Genomic DNA, 22,980 nt, shown 5'->3' on the forward strand with positions numbered 1-22,980 from the left:
TGAAATTCAGAAAGAGTAGTCACCCCTTAATAAATTATGTAGTAAAGTTTTCTCATGACGAGTATTAATTTCCAGTTGGGTGTAAACAAACGTGAATCAAAAATCCTGTGGATATCACAAGAGTTGTTGGGATTTATGAGATTAAAGAAATACATCTGAGGTACAGAAGTGCCACGCAATCGCACAGAAGGAAAACACCTAGGTAATAAGTGAGTTATGTGTGGGCACTCATTAACCCACCACATGATGTTATGATTTGCCCCAAGTCAGTCAAACATGATTGTAGTAATTTCAAGATGTTTTGAATTCGTTGGCAGTAATGCTGTAGGTCATCAACGAAGCCAAACGGCTGGGATTAAAACATAACAAGGATTCCATTACTCGGAAGTGTGGGGTGGGGGAATTATATGAATTTAGAATCTTGATTGGGTCTAGGTTATATTGCAGTGAAAACATGATCTCAATAAAGAAAATACCTCCATAATCTAAGGGAGCAACTTACATAATATGGTAAAATTTCAGAATAGCAGCGCATTTGACGATATGTGTGACCATGTTTACAATTTCCTTTATTGATCATTACCGAACCTATGCATAACCCTACCTAACCTAGCTTTTATGTATATGTACACACATGCACACACACACACACACAATAAGAAAGTAGTGTGTGCAAAAGCAATACATGAATTTAAAAATAGTTTAGATAAAATGAGATATGAAGACGGGACACTACGAGTATAGCTCCCCTTCCCGTAAAATACAACAACTAGGTAAATACACACACACGTGACACACACACAAAAAGAAAATTCTAATCACTCTGATAAGACCAAGATTGGAATATGCAGCAACGATGTGGTCACCAAGTAAAAAAAAAATGTATAAAAAAACTTGAAAGAATACAAAGAGCAATTACAAAATTGGCACCAACACTCTCAAAACTATCATATGAAGAGAGACTAGCAAAACTTGAACTACAGACACTAGAGCAAAGAAGAGAGAGAGGAGATTTGATAGCTATTTACAGAATCATGAAAGGCATAGAAATTACTGATAGAGAGAATCTGATAAAATGGGATGATAGAAATACAAGAGGGCACGGAAAGAAAATCGAGAAAGACAGCTATAGAAGAGATGTGAAAAAGAACAGCTTTCCTCACAGAGTAATAGACAGTTGGAACAAGTTAGATGAGAAAGTGGTGTGTGCAAAAACAATACATGAATTTAAAAATAGTTTAGATAAAATGAGATATGAAGACGGGACACCACGAGCATAGCTCCCCTTCCCGTAAAATACAACTAGGTAAATACAACTAGGTAAATACATATGAGCTTCTTTGCTGATGACGCCAAACTGTTAAGGAAAGTAGAAACTTATAAGGACTGTGAAGCACTGCAAGAAGACCTAAATAGGGTATGGAACTAGAGTCAGAAATGGGAAGTGGACTTTAATACTAAGAAGTGTAGCATAATGGAGTTTGGAAAAAGCAAAAACAGAATATCAGGAAAATATACAATTGGAACCAAGGAAGTAAAGAAAGTAGGATCCGAAAAAGATTTGGGAGTAATTATCACAAACAACTTGTCCTATGATAAACAGATTAACAAAATTGTCGGGGAGGCTTACAACTTGCTAAGATCAATAAAAGTGTCATTTGCATACTTGGACGAAGACATGATAAAATAAAATATTGGTTACATTGATAAGGGCTAGACGAGAGTATGCAGAGACACTGTAGTCCCCCAGTACCAAAAAGAATATAAAGAAAATAGAAAGAATCCAAAGAGCAGCTACAAAAATGGCACCTGCACTTGCAAATCTATCATACAAGGAGAGATTGGCTAAACTGGGGTTACCGACACTGGAGCAAAGAAGAGAAAGAGGTGACCTACTGACCATCTACAGAATCATGAAAGGCACAGAGATACTCGATAGAGAGGACTTACTAAACTGGGATAAGAGAAACACAAGAGGACATGGAAAGAAAATAAAAAAACATAGCTACAGAAGAGAACTGAAGAAAAACAGTTTTCCACATAGAGTGGTACATACTTAGAACAAACTGGAAAATGAAATAGTATGTGCAAAAACCGTTCATGAGTTTAAAAGTAAACTAGACACTGTGAGGTACAAAGGCGGGACACCGCGAGCATAGCTCCCCTTCCCGCAAAATACAACTAGGTAAATACAGACACACACACACACACATATATATATATATTATATATATGTATATATTTAACTGGTTGTATTTTGCGGGAGAAGAGCTATACTTGTAGGGACCCGCAGTTGTATCTTTCCGCATCCAGTTCTTTTCTCCTTTAATTTATTCCATGTATCTATCACTCCATGTGGAAAGCTATTCTTTATCAGATCTCTTCTGTAACTGTCCTCCTTAAGTTTCTTCTTGCGTCCCCTTGTAGTTCTATTGTCCCATTTAAGTAGATCATCCCTGTCAAGGATTTCCATCCCTTTCATAATTCTATATATGGATATCAAATTGCCTCTTTCTCTTATTTGCTCCAGAGTTTATAATTTTAGTTTTTCTAACCTTTGTTCATATGTCAGCATACTGACATATGAACAAAGATACACATATGTATACATAAAACATTCTTACTGGAACACTTTCACACCAAGATTACTAAACAGACCCATCAAGAAAGACCACCAACCACAGTACTCCAAAAATAACCCCCTGATGTGTCCCACAGAGAAAGCCCTTGCACACCAGACCAGAATCACACTAACATGCAAACACTGAGATCCTAATTGTCATTGAGATAGTGCTAACACAGAATATGCCTGGCCACAGATTGAAACTGCCTCAGGTGCATCAATAACACAGAAGACACAAAACATGTCATACTACAATACCCCACACCAAATACTGCCATACATCAATACAATAATCTCTGGTATTTTGTTTTGCATGGTCTGTAGGATGCTGTGGTTTGTCTTAGTGAGATTAGGAGCCCATACGGGCTGCAAAAACACATTTGCACACCATAAAACAAAAGCCCCCAAAAATCAAGGATAATCTTGTCAAGAGAGGAACACAAACACTTGCTGTAGCCCCCACAAACAGAACACACCCACAACACTACACCTTCCACCACCAGTATATTTCATTTACAAGTCATTATTCTATTCTCAGTGTAAAATATTGCTACTTAGGTACATTGAGATGATGTAATATTTAGTTGTGTTGCTACCAAGATATTAACCAGTTAAAGTCTGTTCATCATTACAAGTGACAACTTGAAGTAAACTTTGAATCAAATAAGTATGAATATATCAAGGTGTCAAGCAGTAGTTACTTGGATTTCAACATATTGTTACTTAATGTTTTTCTCAGAATACCCTCTAGGTAAAAGATGATCTTTGTCCAAAATAATTTGTACATGAAACACCCCCATTTGTTATATCTTTATATGTTAAATCCATCAATGACACTAAAGCAGATTTTGAGTTTTTGTTAGGACAAGGATAACAACTATTAAGGTTCTTTTGGAAGATTGCATAAGGTAGTATTATAAAAACTGAAACAGAAAGGAATGCAGTTGTATGTGAGATTCATACCGCTCTCCCATAGGAGTAATCTTAGATTCCATGTACAGATTAAAGAATAGTGGCCAGTGCAGTGAATTTTCTCAGGGTGCCTTTTTATGAAACAGTATACAACAATCCACACAGGAGGGAAATATTTCCATTGAAGCCTGTGTGATGCCGTTTTTCCAAGATATAGTAATGTGAAAACATTTTAATAAACCACACAGGATAGGAACTTCTCATTGTGATCTGTGCTATTTATTTTTCAGAGTGAAAGATAGTGTGAAACAGCATATGATGTCCCATATAGAATTGAAGCCTTTTTGCTGTGACCTGTGTGATGCAGCTTTTACACAGAAAAGTCGTCTCAAAAAACATGTGATGGCCCATGATGGAGAAAAACCCTTTCCATTGTAACTACTGCAGTGCAGCTTCTTCAGTAAAGGAGAAACTCAACACATGATGACCCACAAGGGAGAAAATCCTTTCGTGTGTGGGGTTTGCGATGCAGCTTTCAAACTCAAAGGTACTTTGAAGCAGCATATATTTACACATACTGGAGAGAAACCTTTTTGTTGTGACCTGTGCGATTCAGCTCTCTCACATAAGAGTGCACTAAAGACACATATGTTTACACATACTGGGGAAAAGCCTTTTCATTGTGACCTGTGTGATTCTGCTTTTTTAAAAAAGGGTAGTCTAAAGAGGCATATGAAGAGCCATGCAGGAGAAAAACCTTTTGTGTGTGGTGATTGCAATGCAGCTTTCTTAGAAAAACATAATCTGAACTCGCATAAAGATACACATACTGGAGAAAAGCCTTTTCATTGTGACCTGTGTGATGCAACTTTCTCAAGGAAGTGGTATCTGAAAAATCATATGATGACCCACACAGGAGTAAAGCCCTTTCAGTGCAACCAGTGTGATGCTGTTTTTTCACTAAAGGGTGCTCTGAAAGAGCATATGATGACCCATACAGGAGTAAAGCCTTTTCAATGCAACCTGTGTGATGCAGCTTTCTCAGTAAAGGGTGGCCTGAAAAGACACATGATGACCCACACAGGAGATAAGCCTTTTGTGTGTGGGGTTTGCGATGCAAGTTTTATCAACAAAACTAAGCTGAAGCAACATATCTATACACACACGGGAGAAAAACCTTTCCAATGTGACCTGTGCAGTGCAGCATTCTCACTGAAGGGCAATCTTAAGAAGCACATGATAACCCACTCGAATGCAAAGCCTTTCCATTGCAACCTGTGTGTTGCTGCTTTCTCACAAAAGGATGGTCTGAAGCAGCATATGAGGACCCACACAAGAGAGAAAGCTCTTCGCTGTGACCTGTGTGATGCATCCTTCTCAGCAAAGAATATTCTAAAAAAGCACATGATGATCCACACAGGAAAGAAAACTTTCCTCTGTAACTTGTGTGATGCATATTTCTTAGTCAATCAAAATCTGACAAGACACATGATGACCCACACTGGAGAGAGGCCCTTCCAGTGTGACCTATGCGATGCAGCTTTCACACGAAAGAGCCACGTCAAAGAACATATCAGGACCCACACAAGAGAAAGACCTTTCCAGTGTGACGTGTGCACAGCAGCTTTCTCACGTAAATGTAGCCTCACTAGGCATATGAAGACCCACATTTGTGTAGCTGTCACGGGAATGAAATCACAAACGACTGAAGATGAATAAGATGTATTGTCATTTGACATACATGTTTTATTCACCTTGAATGTACGTGCAGGACGAGATGATGGCGGCGAGCGCTATTACAGAAAATGAATCACGTGAAGGACAATATAAAGCCATATTAGCAATACTAGCAAAGCTGATGGGGGGAATGAGAGAATAGGCACACAGAGTGTACAGCCACTAGAGTTACGAAAGGTTAGAAAAAAGACTCCTGGAGGTGAGAGAGTAGGCGAAAGAGTATACAAGACAGTCGTGTGTTCGGGGTACGATGCGAGCCACAAGAAGATTTGCAGTTCGTGAAAACGGTGGAAGAGGTCAGGCGTGGAGTGCAAGAATCGGACTGAGGGTCAAGGCCAAGGTGATGGGATCGGCAGAGGATCGGATTATCGTCCTTACAGCCAAGAGGACGGTCTGGGTTCAGCACCTGGGGTTCTCGAGAACACCACCTCCCGCGTCACGTCACTCCATCTCTTTGATGACGGACACACCCTGTTACTCCACGAAGGGCACCACCGGTATCCCCTCGTCGTGTGGAACATAGGAAACCTGTTGAGTTTGATGGGAAAATACCATGGAAAGCATACCACGCTCAGTTTGAGCTGCTGAACGACGACGACCAAGCCTGACAGAGAGAGAGAGAAAGTTCCGATGTATGGGAAGCACGCACACCCGCAAGATGTCCAGATGGCCTTGGCGAGTGCCATGGATTTCGGGGTGTTGTTTCTGTGCACCTCCAGAACAAGTCAAGGTTTGCAAGGGAGAGGGAAAGAAGACCACTTAAACACGGAGACCTATCCCAAGAATGGTTTCCTCAGGGGAGGGTGGTTTCTGTGCGGTGAGGTAGGCCACAAGAGGTCCTGGTGTCGAGGGGTGCAAAGGACGCGTTCTCTAGACCGACTGGATCCGCCTACATTTCAGCCGTGCTTTTGAAACTGTAGTCAGCATGGACATGGGATGGACGCTTGCATGCAAGCCAAGAGGGAGCAAGGAAACTCGACTGGACCCCAGGGCCCCTCACAGTGTAGGCTGTCGCAGCATCACTACATCGGCTGCTGTTGAGGTGGTTGGTACCGTGGACGGGAAGCCATGCAAGACGATCATCGACACGGAGGAGAGGAGACCATTGTCAAGGCGGACTTGATGAATACCAGGGCGCTTCCAGCCACCCAACAGGAAGTCTGCGGTGTTTCTGGGCATTGCATGCCAATGCAGGCTTGCATTGGCATGGGTAGCACGGAGCTGCCGGAGTTCGTATCCAATATGAAGGAATCTTGGCTACTGGGCTTGAATTACCTGATGGAGAGTGAGGCAGTCATCGGACTCGGGAGTTGGGTGCTGAAAGTGCATGGTGAAGAGGTGCCCTTGATCCTTCTGGATCCCCACGCAGGTAATTAAGCCACAGGTAGCAGACCCCCTGGCCAAAGCCAGAGTTCGGTGTATGCTTTCGACACCGGGAAAGACAGCAGAAATCCACGGAAGCATTAGTGAGCAACAACAACAGCCGATTAACGATGTGAGTGATCGGCAGTCGAGCGAGGCAAGAGCTGCCTGGAAGGAGGTGCCTTAGCACCTGAAGGGTGTGGCGTGCGTGCGGACGTTTGCGAGTGGTGGACTATGGTGAGAGCCAGGAAAGGTGGAGGAAGCAGCGACCTCGCTCCTGTGATTGACTGTGGGCCACGAGCGGCCAAGCTATGAGAAGTGGCGTCTGAGAGTCTCGGAACTAAGGACCTCGTGAACCAGTGGACCACCTTATGGTTAGAGGAAGGTGTGTTACTGAAACTGTGGGTAGAGGCAAACACCGGGAAGGACAGATGGCTGATAGTGGTGCCGCGTGCAGGGAAACTAAAGTAGTTCACGTGGACTACCTATGGAAATACGCTGGAGAAAGTACTTTTACGTGGAATGATGAAGTAGTCGTTCATGCGAGTAACTGTTAGTGATGAAAAAGGAGTTATTGCAGGTGTGAAGGTGATAATGAAATGGAAATTGAGAGTCGACTTTGGTGAAGTTGAAAGAGTTGAAGTCAGTGATGTAGAAGTAGAAGGCGCAGTAGTGGCAGAACCGTCAGTAGGACCTAGGTGGTCAAGGCGAAGGCCAGTCTGGCTCGTGGGCTATATCACAAGATTGATAGCATAAGATTTGCATTGCCTATAATGTATTGTTTTCATTATTATTTTTTTTTTTGTAGTAGTGTTCTTTAAGTACGAGTTGTATTTTTATTAATCTATTATTATATATCTTTTATAGAGGGTTTAAAGATAACCATTTGTAAGCTGTTCTTGAGTTATAAATTCGGGATCAATTGTTTTATAAGGGTGAAAAGTTTTACAAATTAGGAATTCTAATTAGAGTGGCATGTACGTGTATATTACGTAGCTATATGCGTAGTTAGGTTGGGATACGTATTGTGCATATGTAGCTCTTATGAAATACGTTTTCATTTGTATGGGGCAAAGGCGTCAAGTATTGATTAAGGTTAAGTTTTGCGATGTGCTGTGTCTTGCGACACTGCTTCTGACCCAGGGCAGTGGACAGGATGCAGGGATGACCCGTCATCCAGGAGGTGCCAAGATAAGAGGGAGGGAGGAGGGTGGAGGGGAGTGGAATATATAGGAAATGGAATGGGTGGGAATGTTTTTTATATTTTTTTCTTTTTGGCTACCCCGCGTGTAAGGGGGGAAATGCCTTTGGTGTATGTATGTATGTATGTATGTATGTATGTAAGTTTGCGTGAGCACAGCACATTCTGTGAACATAATTTTCGTGGCCATCTTACGGAATTAATTACACAGTACGTGCTATGCTCAGCCATTCCAACAGCATGTTTGTTCGTCTACCACAGAGTCCTGTTATTATTTTTGTGATCAGCTGGCAAGAGGCTGGAGCTGTTCACGACATGTTCTGCACCCAGTTCAAGAATGAAGGTAAAATTGCTGGCCAGGATGCTATAGTTTTCAGACATTAGGCATAGACTACAGAAGGTTACAGGAATACTTAGAACTAGGTAAAATAAGATAAACATAAGTCATACTCTGTTCTTTATTTTCAATTTTACCTCCTATTGCACCTCTGATAAAAAAAAAAAAATGTACGACGCATTGCAAATTCTACATGTCGATTATCTTGATATATTCGGAAAGGATTTTGCACCATAATGCCATATATATATATATATATATATATATATATATATATATATATATATATATATATATATATATATATATATATATATATATATATGGTATGTCTGCCTTTATTGGTTCATTTGCACATGACTTCAGAATAGTACATCAAATAACCAAGGGTTTCATTAGTGCAAACACCCTCTTCCTCATATGTGTCCAAGTTGGAACTTCAGATGTTCTGGATGAATGGCTTTCATCAGTATTGGATAGAGACAGAATAACATTTGAGAAAAATGAGTAAAACTGTGATACATAAGTTGTATAACGTGCATCATGAATACATCAATGTAAGTTATAAACGGTAGCCTCACCCCTAAAAAATGCCCATCATGGTTTCAAGGCTGCTCATCATGGTCCATGAGATGAGTTTGGGGATTCTGTGAAATTCTGGTAATGACAGCAGTTAGCGGTCAATCTAGATCGCTCGGTGTCCTTTTGTAGTTCCTATGGCTCCATTGATAAGGTGCTTGGCATCAAGCTAGGTCTCAGTTCGATTCCCTGAGCAACTGTCAGAAGTTTGTGTATATATATATATATATATATATATATATACATATCAAAATCAAATCAGCCATCCTGAGTCCACTGCTGAACAAAGGCCTCCTTCATAGCATTCCATGATTCACACGACCGCGCCAACCTCTGCCACGTCACTAATGCAAATTTCTCACTCTTGTTTTCCACCTTCTGTCTGGTCTCCCTCTTCCACGCTTCCCATCTCGCGGCGTTCATTCAGTAACTCATTTGCTCCATCGCTCATCAGTCGTTCGCACCAACTTGCCTGCCCAATTCCACTCTCTTTTACCGCCTCCACAATATCTTTCTAGTCTGCTCTCTCACCCAACTTGCTCTCTTTCGGTCTCTCAGCGTTATTCCCATGATTGATCTCTCCTCTGTGCAGTCCATTGCTTTGTTTCCATCTCCTTCGCCAGTTTTCAAATCTCACACCCGTAGATTGTTGCTGGCAGAATGCATTGATTGTAAACTTTACATTTCAAACATAAAAATAGAGAGCCTCGTAAGATTTTATCATACCAAACATTTTCCAACCAATTGTAATGCGTCTTTTTATTTCATTAACATGATATGTCGTTACTTTCACCATCTGGCCTAAATAATCATACTCTTCAACTTCTTCAAAACTCACCATCGATTATAACACCTTTACTTTGAACTTTCGCGTTTAAAATTACTTTTGTTTTACTCTTATTCATTTTAAACCTACTTTGAGACTCCTTGTTCAGATCACTCAGCATATCTTGCACGTCTTCTGTTCTTTCTGAAATAAGAATAATATCCGCAGATCTTTGGTGGTTCAGATATTCGCCATTAATCTTCAAACCTTTCTCATCCCAATTCAACCTTCTGAAAATCTCTTCCAAGGAAGCTGTAAGTAATTTAAGTGAAATTGTATCGCCTTGCCATACTCCTTTCTCGATCTTGATCTTTTATGTATCTTTATATACTCCTACCCATTCCATCCCAACGAACTCCTTAATGGATATATATATATATATATATATATATATATATATATATATATATATATATATATATATATATATATATATATGATAATGGAAAAGAAGGTAGTGAGAGGAAGGTGGGCAGAGTATTTTAGGGAGTTGCTAAATGTGAAGGAGGATAGGGAGGGAAAGGTAGTTACAGAGGAAAGCGCTAAGAAAATGAGTGATGAGTGAGGAAAATGGAGGAGAAATAGGGAAAGGTGAAGTGAAAGCAGCTGTTAAGATGATGAGAGCAGGTAAGGCACCTGGTCTGGATGGATGCCATGCAGAATGTCTGAAGAAAGGAGATACAGTGATGGTGGACTGGCTGGTGAGGTTATTTAATGTTTGTTTAAGAGAGGGTAGAGTGCCGGAGGACTGGAGGAGTGCCTGTATAGTTCCGTTTTACAAGGGAAAGGGGGACAAGTGTGAGTGTAGTAGTTTCAGAGGGATCAGCTTGTTGAGTGTAGTTGGGAAGGCTTATGGAAGGGGCTTAATTGAGAGGATTAGTAGAGGAACAGAGGGAGTAATTGGTGAAGAACAGTGTGGGTTTAGGACAGGTAGGGGTTGTGTAGATCAGATTTTTGTGGTAAGACAGATATATGAGAAAGCTATAGGAAAAGGCAAGGATGTTTTTTTGGGCTTTTATGGATCTGGAAAAGGCTTATGACAGGGTAGACAGGAAGGCACTGTGGGAGGTACTGCAGATATATGGGATAGGAGGAAAACTATCAAGAGCAGTCAAGAGTTTTTACGAGAGTAGTAGAGCTTGCATAAGGATTAGAAATGGAGAGAGTGAATGGTTTGAGGTAAAGGTGGGACTTCGTCAGGGATGTGTTATGTCGCCCTAGCTGTTCAATCTTTACATGGATGGGGTGGTGCGTGAGGTGAATGCTAGGGTAGTGGGTCAGGGGTTGGAGATGATTAAAGAAAATTGAGAAAAGTGGAAGGTGAGCCAGCTGTTGTTTGCGGACGACACTGCGCTTGTAGCAGGATCAGAGGAGTGATTGAGGAAGTTAGTGGCAGATTTTAAAGGTGTGTGAAAGAGGGAAGCTGAAGACAAATGTGGGTAAAAGTAAGGTGATAAGCTGTACAAGGGGAGAGAGTGACAGCAGGCTGGAGGTGAGCATTAAGGGTGAAAGACTGGAAGAAGTGGATAGTTTTAGATACTTGGGTGCGAATGTGGCAGGAAAGGAAGGAGTGGGGTGGAGGTAGAATGTAGATTGAGAGAAGCGAGTAAATGCTTTGGTGTATTGAAAAGTGTAATGAGAAATAGACATCTAGGAATGGATGCTAAGAGGAGGTTATATGAAGGAGTGATTGTGCCAACCGCATTGTACGGGGCAGAAACATGGAACATGAGAGAGGAAAAGAGAAGGAGTTTGAATGTGTTCGAGATGAAATGTCTGAGAAGTATGATAGGGGTTACTAGGATAGACAGAGTGAGAAATGAGGAGGTGAGGAGGAGAACAGGGGTGGAAAGAGAACTGGGAGATAGGGTTGATGAATGAGTATTGGGATGGTTTGGACACATGGAAAGAATGAGTGAAGAAAGACTAGTAAAAGAAGCGTGAAAGGCAGAGGTGGAAGGAGTGAATATGATGGGGCGTCCTAGGATGGGATGGATGGATGGGGTGAAAGGGGCATTACAAAAGAGAGGAATGTCTGCTGAGGAAGGACGGGAGAGGACAGAAGACAGGGGTGAATGGAGAGGGGTTGTATATAGATGATGCTGTGATGCATGAGGGAGAGTGGGTAGGGGATGGGGGGTGAGGACGTATGTGAAAAAAATTTTACGCAGCCCGAAGGGATTTCTCCCCATTTTCTCTGCATGAGGGGACGGAGAGGGAGGGTCGCCGAATTTACGAAGCGGCCTTGCTATAGATGTGCTGTGTCTTGCGACACTGCTTCTGACCCAGGGCTGTGGACAGGATGCAGGGATGACCCGTCATCCAGGAGGTGCCAAGATAAGAGGGAGGGAGGAGGGTGGAGGGGAGTGAAATATATAGATAATGGAATGGATGGGAGTGGTTTCTATGCCTTTTTCTTTTTGGCTACCCCCGTGTAGGGGGAAGAAGCCTTTGGTATATATATATATATATATATATATATATATATATATATATATATATATATATATATATATATTTGTGTGTGTGTGTGTGTGTGTGTGTGTGTGTGTGTGTGTGTGTGTGTGTGTGTGTGTGTGTGTGTGTATTTACCTAGTTGTATTTACCTAGTTGTATTTTACGGGAAGGGGAGCTATGCTCGTGGTGCCCGTCTTCATATCTCATTTTATCTAAACTATTTTTAAATTCATGTATTGTTTTTGCACACACCACTTTCTCATCTAACTTGTGTGTGTGTGTGTGTGTGTGTGTGTGTGTGTGTGTGTGTGTGTGTGTGTGTGTGTACATATACCAATGACTTTTTCCCCCTTACAAAGGAGGTGGCCAAAATCAAATGCATAGAATCCACACACCCATTCCATCCCTACATATTCTACTCCAATTCACTCCCTCCTTCCCTCATATCTTGGGTCCTCCTGGATGATGGGTCGTCCCTGTATCTCGCCCACTCCCCTGAGTCAGAAGCAAGACACAGCATATCCACAGCAAGGCCGTTTCGTTTAATCGACGACTCCACCTCTCCATCCATTCATGCAGAAAAAGAGAAGACGGGAAGAAATCCCTTCGTGCTGCATCAAAATATCATTCACACATACACCCTCATCCCCCATCCACTCCTTTCCACGCATCACAGCATCATCCATACACAAATATTCTCCACTCACCCCTATCTTCTGTCCTCTCCCTTCCTTCCTCAACAGACATTCCCCTCTTTCCCAATGGCCCTTTTATCCCATCCATCCATCTCATCCTAGTTCGCCCCCTTATGTTCATTCCTTCCACACGTCTTTTACTAATCTTTCTTCAATATATGTATATACATATATATATATATATATATATATATATATATATACATATATATGTATGTGTGTGTGTGTGTGTGTGTGTGTGTGTGTGTGTGTGTGTGTGTGTGTGAGAGAGAGAGAGAGAGAGAGAGAGAGAGAGAGAGAGAGAGAGATTCAGCTGGTTCTTATCGATTCGTCTGAACTGCTTGGCATTTCATGAACTCCGCGAGCCAATTATTATAAACTGGTTTATACAGGCTATAATACAGCCTATGTGATAACGGCATGCTACTGGCACAGAGAACCTATTATTTCTTTAATTCCACTATTGTATATATATATATGTGTATATATATATATATATATATACATATATATATATATATATATGTATATATATATATATGTACACACACACACAATTTTTTCCTAAACCTGTCAAATGTACTCTGAAACATGTAAATAAAAACAAGTAGTCAGAGTGTGCAAGTTGTAAACTCAGATAAATTTAGATATGCGAATTGTATTTCCACAAATGGTGACGATTAGGAAAATACAGACTACAAGAAGAAAGCAAATGATGAGAAAATAAATTATCGTGCCATCGACTGTGAGATTTGGAATAGTCACCCCTTTATTTAATATGTGATCAAGTTTTCTATAAACATAGTGTATGAATTTCACTTGGGTGTAAACAAAGCGAATCAAAAATACTGTGGATGATATTACGAGAGTTGAAGGGATCCTTGAATTTATTAGAATTAGCTAAACTTCAGAAAATCTATGAAATTTGTAAGCACAGAATAAAAGCACCCAGGTGATAAATGAGCTATGCGGATGCACTCAGCAACCGGGCACAAGATGTTATTATTTTGCCACAAGTCGGTCTCGCAGGATTCTGGGAATTTTAAGACTTTGAATTCGTTGGTGACAATGTTGTAGGTCATCAAAGAGGCCAAACTGTTGGGGTTAACACAATCCAAAGATTCCATTATTCGTTGAGGGGAGGGGGCCAGCTGTATAATTAGAATCTTCAATCTTGTTTAAGTCTAGGTTTATTGTAGTGCAAACCGTTTCCAGGAAAGAAAATACTCCAGTAATCTTATGGCGTAGTTTAGATATGGTAAAGTTCCAGAATACTGGCGCATTTGATGATATGTATGTACAATTTACTTTATTGAACCCAACCTAACCTAAACTAGTATGTATTTCTCTCTCTCTCTCTCTCTCTCTCTCTCTATATATATATATATATATATATATATATATATATATATATAGACATACACATATATACATATATATATATAAATATACAGTATATATATATATATGTATATATATATATATATATACATATACATATGTATATATACATATATATATATATATATATATACATACATATATATATATATATATATGTATATATATATGTTGTGTATTTTAGGACAACTTTAATTGTTAAAGCTCTGCAAAGAGTTTTGAACTCTGACCTGTGCTGATATGATCACAAAGCTTGATGATGTCAGCACATGTCATGGTTTGAATCCCTTGGCAGAGTTCTGCTCATAGTGTGCCATCTTTGTATCTTTCAGCATACAGTTTGTTCTTAAATTCTTGTATAGTTTTTGCACACACTGTTGCCTCATCCAATTTGTTCCAGATATCTACCACTCTGTGTGGGAAACTATTCTTTTTTCAGATCTCTTCTATAACTATATTTTTTTAGTTTCTCTTCATGTCCTCTTTTTTTTTTTTCTTTTATCCCACTTTAATAAATCTTCTCTGTCAAGGACTTACATCCTTTTCATAATCCTGTAAATGGCCACTAGATCTCCTCTTTCTCTTCTTTGTTCCAGAGCTGGTAGTTCCAGTTTGGACAATCTTTGTGTGTCAATTTAGAGAGTGTTGGTGCCATCTTTGTCATTGCTCTTAGGATTCTTTCTAATTTCTTTATATTCTTTTTTGTAATGGGTGTTCGTAGTGTTGCAGTGTACTCCAATCTTGGTCTTATCAGTGTGACTAATATTTTCTTTACCATCTCCTCACCCAAGTAGGCAAAGCGCCACTTTCATTGATCTTAGTAAATTGAAGGTTTCTCCGACTATTTTGTTGATATGTTTGTCTGATGACATGTCTTTGCTGATAATTACTCTTAGGTCCCTTTCTGAGCTATCTTTTTTTTACTTCCTTTGTACCAGATTTATATTGCCCTGATATTCTATTTTTACTTTTTCCAAACTCCATTATACTGCATTTCTTGATGTTGAAGTCCACTTCTTACTTTTGACTCCATTCCCAGACTTTATCCAGGTCTTTCTGTAGTGACTCACAGTCTTCCTTTGTACCTACATTCTTTAGTAGTTTTGCATCATCTGCAAAAAAGTTTATATAACATTCCGCACCTTCATCCATGTCATTTATATATATGGCAAACATTATCAAAGCCAATACAGAATTATGTGTGTACATACATACATACATACAATATATATATATATATATATATATATACACACACACAAAACATTCACACAGATAATTAAATAAGCCCTTCAATAAAGACCACCTACATCAGTTTACCAAAAACAACCCCCAGATATGAGTCTCCTATAGAAAACTGTCACACACCAAGCCAGAGCCACATTAACACACCTCCACTCAGATCCCCCATTCATCATTGAGAGCAAACCTACACAAAATAGGCAGGGTAGCAGACTGAAACTGTCCCAGATGTATCCATCATACCAAAGACACAAAACACATCATACTACAATGCCCCACACTAACTATCCTCAGAGAAAAATATTATGTCTTTTCTGTAATTGACTTACAGTCCTGCCCAGAGGCAGTGCCAGTTTCCTGGAGGCATGAGAGACCAGGGTCAATGGATTAATTGATGTATGCACACCTACCACCACCAGAGTATTTCATTCACATCCAAGGCAGTCTTTGCTAGAATTAAGTAACAGATCAGTAGTTTATTCTCAGTGATTTCAAAATATTCATTGTCATTTAACATTATTCTTAGTATACCTATGGGTACAAGATAAACTGTGTGCAAAATAATTTCTGCAAGAAACACCTCACTCAATATATTTTTATTTATATATATATATATATATATAATCTAAAAAATAAATCATCAATGATGAATAGAAACATGTGCCACTAAACCATATTTTCCTGACCATCATGACATGAATAGCCATTAAGGTTCTATTTGAGAAAAATGTTTCAAGTGTAACCTATGAGATGCCACTTTCTCAAGGTATAGTAATGTGAAAAAATTTAATGAACCACGTAGAAGAGCAACCTTTGATTGTGACCTGTGCCATTTATCTTTCAGAGTGAAGGGTAGTGTGAAACAGCATATGATGTCCCATATAGAATTGAAGCCTTTTTGCTGTGACCTGTGTGATGCAGCTTTTTCACAGAAAAGTTGTCTCAAAAAACATGTGATGACCCATGATAGAGAGAAACCTTTCCATTGTAAATCCTGCAGTGCAGCTTTCTCAGTAAAGAAGAAACTCAGTCAACACATGATGACCCACACAGGAGATAAACCTTTTGTGTGTGGGGTTTGCGATGCAGCTTTCAAGCTCAAAGGTACTTTGAAGCAGCATATATTTACACATACTGGAGAAAAGCCTTTTCGTTGTGACCTGTGTGATGCTGCTTTCTCCATGAAGGGGAGTCTAAAGATGCATATGAAGACCCACACAGGAGAAAAACCTTTCGTGTGTAAGGATTGCGATGCAAGTTTCTTCAACAAAACTAAGCTGAAGCAGCATATCTATACACACACTGGAGAAAAACCTTTCCAATGTGACCTGTGTAGTGCAGCATTCTCACTGAAGTGCAATCTTAAGAGGCATATGATGACCCATATGATGACACAGCCAGGAGATAAACCTTTTGTGTGTGGGGTTTGCGATGCAAGTTTCTTCAGCAGAACTAAGCTGAAGGAGCATATCTATACACACACGGGAGAAAAACCTTTCCAGTGTGACCTGTGCAGTGCAGCATTCTCACTGAAGGGTAATCTTACGAGGCATATGATGACTCACTCAGAGACAAAGCCTTTCCATTGCAACCTGTGTGTTGCTGCTTTCTCACAAAAGGGTGGTCTGAAGCGGCATATGAGGACCCACACAAGAGAGAGACCTTTTCACTGTGACCTGTGTGATGCATCCTATTCAGCAAAGAGTATTCTAAAAAAACACATGATGGCCCACACAGGAGAGAAATCTTTCCATTGTAACTTGTGTGATGCTTCTTTTTCATTAGGTCAACATCTAAGAAGACATAAGATGACCCATACTGAAGAGAGGCCTTTCCAGTGTGATCTATGCGATGCAGCTTTCACACGAAAGAGCCACATGAAAGAACATATCAGGACCCACACAAGAGAAAGACCTTTCCAGTGTGACGTGTGCACTGCAGCATTCTCACGTAAATGTAACCTCACTAGGCATATGAAAACCCACATTTGTGTAGCTGTCACGGGAATGAATTCACAAACAACTGAAAAGAAATAAGATATTGTCATTTGACATATATGTTTCATTCACCTTGAATGTATATGTAGGACGAGATGATGGCGAGTGCTGTTACAAAAAATGAATCACGTGAAGGACGATATAGACATGTTAGCAATACTGGCAAAGGTAATGGGGGGAATGAGGGAATAGGCACACAGAGTGTACAGACACTAGAGTTACGAATGGTCGTTAGAAAGTGACTCCTGGAGGTTAGAGAGTCGACGAAAGAGTATACAAGAGAGTCGTGTGTTCGGGTACGATGCGAGCTACAAGAAGTGTTGCAGTTCGCGAAATATGTGGAAGAAGAAACGCAGAAAAAACCTACAACATTAATAATGCCATTGTTAGACATAGATGCGATACAGGCCACAAAGCTGACTGGAATAATTTTAATGTTATTAAATATGAAAACCATACTATGAAACGTAGATGTTTTGAATCTGCTTATATATCTCTCATTGAAAATATAAATCAAAACAATGGATTTTTTACAATAAATAAACCTTTAGCAATTTTGATAACGTAACAAGCAATTTAGGCAAATTGTGTCTACACCAGTTTCATGTTCGTTTCTCCCCACAATCTCGGGTTATATAAGGAGTCAGATGTTTGTCCACTATGTTATTTCTGTAGAAGCCCTGTTGGGCGAAACGTTAAATATATTGGATCCCATACTCTGCGTTTGACCTCTCTCCTACAGTGCTGTTGCAGTCGTTGCTGCTTTTACTCACTCAGGTGGAAGAAATTAGGCGTGGAGTGCTGAGGGCCAAGGTGATGGGATCGGCAAAGGATCGGATTATCGTCCTTACAGCCAAGAGGACAGTCTGGGTTCAGCACCTCGGGTTCTTGAGAACACCAACCGCGTCACGTCATTCCATCTCTTTGATAACAGACACACCCTATTACTACACAAAGGTCACCACCGGTGTCTCCTCGCCCTGTGGAACATAGGAAACCTGTTGAGTTTGATGGGAAAATATCATGGAAAGCATACCACGCTCAGTTTGAACTGCTGACCGACGATCAATTCTGGAACAACAAGGAACTAGCAGTGGAGCTCGTTCTGTACTTTCGTGTATCCACTGTAGAGGCGTTGGGCCACTTGATACAAGGACAACGGGCGTCATATGAGAGTTATGATAGTTCTACAAAGTCGACTTGATCAACACCATCAGGTTGAGGTATATCTCGGGCGCCTGAAGGACAGGATACGGTTACTGAGTGAACCCTTGCCCGAACTAGCCCAGAACGTCGAGTTGTTAGTAAAGCGAGCATGCACCACAGCCTTAGAAGAGGTTGTCACTGGCTCGAGACCACTTCGTGGATGCCCTTCTGGATCAGCAGCTTCAGATGTATGTGAAGCAGGCACACTCGCAGGAAGTCTAAATGGCCTTGGTGAGTGCCATGGAATTCGGGGTGTTCCTGTGCACCTCCAGAACAAGTCAAGGTTCGCAAGACAGAGGTGAAGAAGGCCACTAAAACACGGATACCTAACCCTAATGGTTTCAGGGGAAGGGGGTTTCAATGCTGTGAGGTACACCACAAGAGGCTCTGGTGTCGAGTAGTGCAAGGGATGCGTTCCTTAGATCGACTGGACCCGCAGGCTTGCAATGGCATGGGTAGCACGGAGAAAAAGCTGCCGGAGTACGTATCCAGTATGAAGGAATCTTGGCTACTGGGCCTGGATTACCTGATGGAGAGTGAGTCAGTCATTGACTTTCACAGAATCCGCAGTACACCCCTGAGAATGATGACATGGGTGAGTGGTTCAACTGTACCTTGTCTGAGGAGCCACCTAAGTACTATTAGGCGAGCCAACAGGGCTGGGACAAACGGCTTCTTTGTTTACACATGACCTACCATTCCGTCGACCACGAGGCCACAAGGCATACTCCCGCCCACCTCATGTTTGGGAGAGAGATGCGGCTTCCTATTGACTTGGCTACAGGGAGACTCTGGATGAAGACCTCCCCACGTGTGTTACGGAGTACCCAATGGAACTACAGCAAAGGCTAGATGACACCCGAAGTAGAGTGTGCCAACGTCTTCGTGTTGCTAGCCGGGCGATGCCCCAACGCTATCAGCGATCATGGCCAGCCACGTAGTCTCCTGGTGACCTAATGTCGTTACACAACCCTTGTAAGAAACGAGGTCTGTCACCAAAGCTCCAGAGTACTTGGGAAGGACCATATACCCTTCTGTAAGCTTTGCCGGGAGTCACGTATCGTATTTCCTCAGGAGCAGGGAAAATAAAGCGGTTCACGTGGACTACCTATGGAAGTACACTGAATAAGATACTTTCACGAGGAATGATGTAGTAGTCGTTTATGCGACTGTGTTAATGATAACAAAGGAGATATTGCGAGCATGAAAGTGATAATAAGGTGGAAATTGAAGGAGTCGACGTCGGTGAAGTTGAAAAAGTTGAAGTCAGTGATGTAGAAGTAGAAGGCGCAGTAGCATTAGAACCGTCAGTACAACCTAGGAGGCCAAAGAGGACAGTCTGGCTCGTGGACTGTAGCACAGGAGAGTGATAGTATATGATTTGTATTGCCTGCAATTGTCTTCAGGATCATTTTGTTTGTAATAGTGTTGTTTATGTACGAGTTATGTATATACATACATACATACATATATATATATATATATATATATATATATATATATATATACATATATATATATATGAATATTTTAGACAAATTATTTGGATGATGGAGAACATAAACACAGGGGAAGGCACGGAACCCTAAACACTCTAACGTTTCGTTCTCGTAGAACTTCAGAGAGTGTTTAGGGTTCCGTACCTTCCCGTGTTTATGTTCTCCATCATCCAAATCATATATATATATATATATATATATATATATATATATATATATATATATATATATATACATATATATATATATATATATATATATATATATATATATATATATATATATATATATATATATATATAAGGTTAAGTTTAAGGATCACCATTTGTAAGTTGTTCTTGAGTTGTAAAGTCGAGTTAGATGTTTTGTAAGGGGAAAAAAGTGCTACAAATTATGGGTTATAATCAGATATGTATTTCACTTAGCTATACTCGTATGAGTGATTACTTGAGGGTGCGTATCGTACGTATGTATTTAGATTAAGTACGTTTTCGTTCGGATGAGCCACAGACGTCAATTCGCTATTGATTAAGGGTAAGATTTGCATGAACACAGCACGTTCTGTGAGCACAGTTTTCTCGAGTAGCTCATGCAATTACACGGCATGGGTTACGCTCACCCATTACCATGTTTGTGTGTTTACTACAGGGTCCTATTTTTGTTGTTGTTGTGATCAGCTGGCTTGCACAAAAGGCAAGAGCTGTTCGCAACATGCCCTGGACCTATTTTAACAATGAAGCATTGATGACCAGGATGGTATAGTTTTCAGACATTAAGCATAGACTCTACAACAGGTTAAAGGAATACTTAGAACTAGGTCAAATAAACTCAAGGCACACTGTTCCTTATTTTCAGTTTTTACCTCCTGTTGCATCCCCTATAAAAAGGCTGCAAGGCGCATAGCAAGTTGCACTTGTTTGTTTTCTGTATACATTCGGAAAGTATTTTGCGCCATAATGCCGCATGTTTATGATATGTCTGCTTTTAGTGGTTCACTTGCACATGACTTCAAAACAGTGTGCCATCTATAGTCAGCGCAAGGAGAAATGACCGATAAGGCGGGGCTAGGAGATTTCCCGGTGTTGCCACATATGGGCATCCATGGCGAGAACGTACGTGTGGATGCAATGTTTTCTGAATGCAGTGTGAGGGGGGCGGGGCCAGAGATTAGATGTAGCGGCAACGTCGCTCTCTATTGCTTATATGCCATGTCTACACTCGAAGAAACGAAACCTTTGTATAGAAAACATTGCTTTGATTTTTACCTCAGTGGTGGTGTGTGACAAAACATTATAATATAATCATATGAGGCAACATTATGAAATTATAAAATAGAATTATATAATAAAATAAAATTATAAAATAATTATATGTGGCACCACAGGGGAACTCCCAGTGCTCCGCCCTAACGGTCAGATCTCAGTGCATCGGGTATAGTACCAAGAGTTTCTTTGGAGCAGACACCGTCTTCCTTACACGTGTCCCAGCCGGAACTTTACATGTACTGGATTAATAGCGTTCCTCGGTAGTGGATGGAGATGGGGTAACAGCTGCATGAAATCAGTAAAGCTACCATATATAAGTTGTAGACATGCATTATTAATACATCAATGTAAGTTATACAAGGGCAGCCCAACTTCCCCAAAAATGCCTGATAGGTAAATCCTAACAGTCACATAGGCACTATACCAAAATCTGCAACAACAGCAACAGCAACAGCAACAGCAACAGCAACAGTAACAGTAATAATAACCTATCTCGCAAGGAAACAAAACTATCCTAGCCACCAAATCCTACCTCAACAAGCCTAATTTAACCGAATCTGAGGAAAAGGGCACACGGGGTGTCTGCCTATGAATAGAATGAATAAAGTAATTGGTTAACATAGTATACAATAGATTAAGTAGCTTAATGAGGTAGAAGATAAGGCACGCTTCCGTGCTGTCAACACCTCTTAACTAGAGCTCCGAAGGCTGCAGAATAAGACGAAAATACTCAATAGTGCAAGGACAACAAGGGGCCTGTTTTGTATTGAATGGGAGGGGAGCACTTCTGATACCCAAAATGATTTCTCTGCAGTATTAAATTGATCTAATGAAACAAAAGGCAAGAAAATAAATACGATGATTTTAAGCCGAGTATCAACCTATAAGCAGAGCCCTCTGGAGGCACTACGCCGAAATTAAATATAAACAGAGGCCTTGAGACAGCAAAGATATTTCGACTGTATAACGAAGACAATTTTTCTGATTTTGGTAAATACGAAAAAAGACATTTGAGTCGAATCTTAGACATGGAAAGGGAGATGAGTATTAATAGAAAAAATGTGGGAGAACGAATTCATAGAATTAAGGAAGGAGAGTGTGGGGTTAGCGAAAGGCCTTTTCCAAGCTAACAATGAGATATGTGAACTAAAAATAATTACCGAACTAAATAATGAGCTAAAGGAAAAAAAAAAAACTAAAGGAGGATAAACGTGAAAATGAAAAGATGAAAATCAATTATACTACCAATAGTGAGAAATAAAAAAGGTAAACAACAAAATACAGGCAATGTCTACAAGAATTTAAGACAACTTGAGTAAGGAAAATTTGCAGATTAGGAAATGCAAAAGATACAGTTATTCAAGTAATCAAAGAAAAAGCAAACTGGGTCAGAGATACAGTGGATAGGAAAAAGTGTATTGTGTTATATGGATTAAAGGAAAAATATGGTCTGGTGAGGTACATATGAGAAGAAAAAAAAGAAATAGCGATAAAAATTCTAAAAGAAGTACAAGATAGTGATCAGGAAGTAGAGAAAGACATAGAAGAAGTATATAGGATGGGTCAATATTCTCAAGAAAGAAATCTACCTCTAAAGATAAAACTAAGATCACAAATGGTAGTAGAAGGCATATCAGCAAC

General features: G+C 40.2%; 2 protein-coding genes and 1 long non-coding RNA gene across 6 annotated transcripts in view; 2 read left to right on the forward strand and 1 right to left on the reverse strand.

Annotated features, from left to right (window-relative positions):
* LOC143031428 (uncharacterized) overlaps nucleotides 1-22,980 on the reverse strand; it is a 224,804-nt gene that overhangs the window by 198,327 nt on the left and 3,497 nt on the right. The window lies entirely within an intron of this gene.
* Nucleotides 65-5,268, forward strand: LOC143031425 (uncharacterized). 2 transcript variants are annotated; one of them, XM_076195224.1, is made up of 2 exons: nucleotides 65-209; nucleotides 3,826-5,268. In XM_076195224.1, exon 2 carries the CDS (start codon nucleotides 4,016-4,018, stop codon nucleotides 5,252-5,254), a length of 1,239 nt encoding a protein of 412 aa, XP_076051339.1. In that variant the 5' UTR covers nucleotides 65-209; nucleotides 3,826-4,015; the 3' UTR covers nucleotides 5,255-5,268. The 2 variants fall into 2 exon arrangements, with proteins under 2 accessions (XP_076051339.1, XP_076051338.1); XM_076195223.1 differs by having other exon boundaries at nucleotides 65-202.
* LOC143030685 (uncharacterized) lies at nucleotides 13,543-18,035 on the forward strand. 2 transcript variants are annotated; one of them, XM_076193868.1, is made up of 2 exons: nucleotides 13,543-13,656; nucleotides 16,217-18,035. In XM_076193868.1, exon 2 carries the CDS (start codon nucleotides 16,242-16,244, stop codon nucleotides 17,406-17,408), a length of 1,167 nt encoding a protein of 388 aa, XP_076049983.1. In that variant the 5' UTR covers nucleotides 13,543-13,656; nucleotides 16,217-16,241; the 3' UTR covers nucleotides 17,409-18,035. The 2 variants fall into 2 exon arrangements, with proteins under 2 accessions (XP_076049983.1, XP_076049982.1); XM_076193867.1 differs by having other exon boundaries at nucleotides 13,561-14,022.

Source organism: Oratosquilla oratoria, chromosome 12 (genome assembly GCF_046742065.1).
Source record: "Oratosquilla oratoria isolate Oo_2021 chromosome 12, ASM4674206v1, whole genome shotgun sequence".
In the NCBI taxonomy this organism is placed as follows: domain Eukaryota; kingdom Metazoa; phylum Arthropoda; class Malacostraca; order Stomatopoda; family Squillidae; genus Oratosquilla; species Oratosquilla oratoria.

Bases quoted from the DNA above. Each gene is read 5' to 3' on its own strand.
- LOC143031425 (XM_076195224.1), top strand. From the start codon at position 4,016: ATGATGACCCACAAGGGAGAAAATCCTTTCGTGTGTGGGGTTTGCGAT.
- LOC143030685 (XM_076193867.1), top strand. From the start codon at position 13,985: ATGGTAAAGTTCCAGAATACTGGCGCATTTGATGATAT. The intron at 14,023-16,216 runs GTATGTACAATT...TTTATCTTTCAG, and splicing joins ACTGGCGCATTTGATGATAT to AGTGAAGGGTAGTGTGAAAC.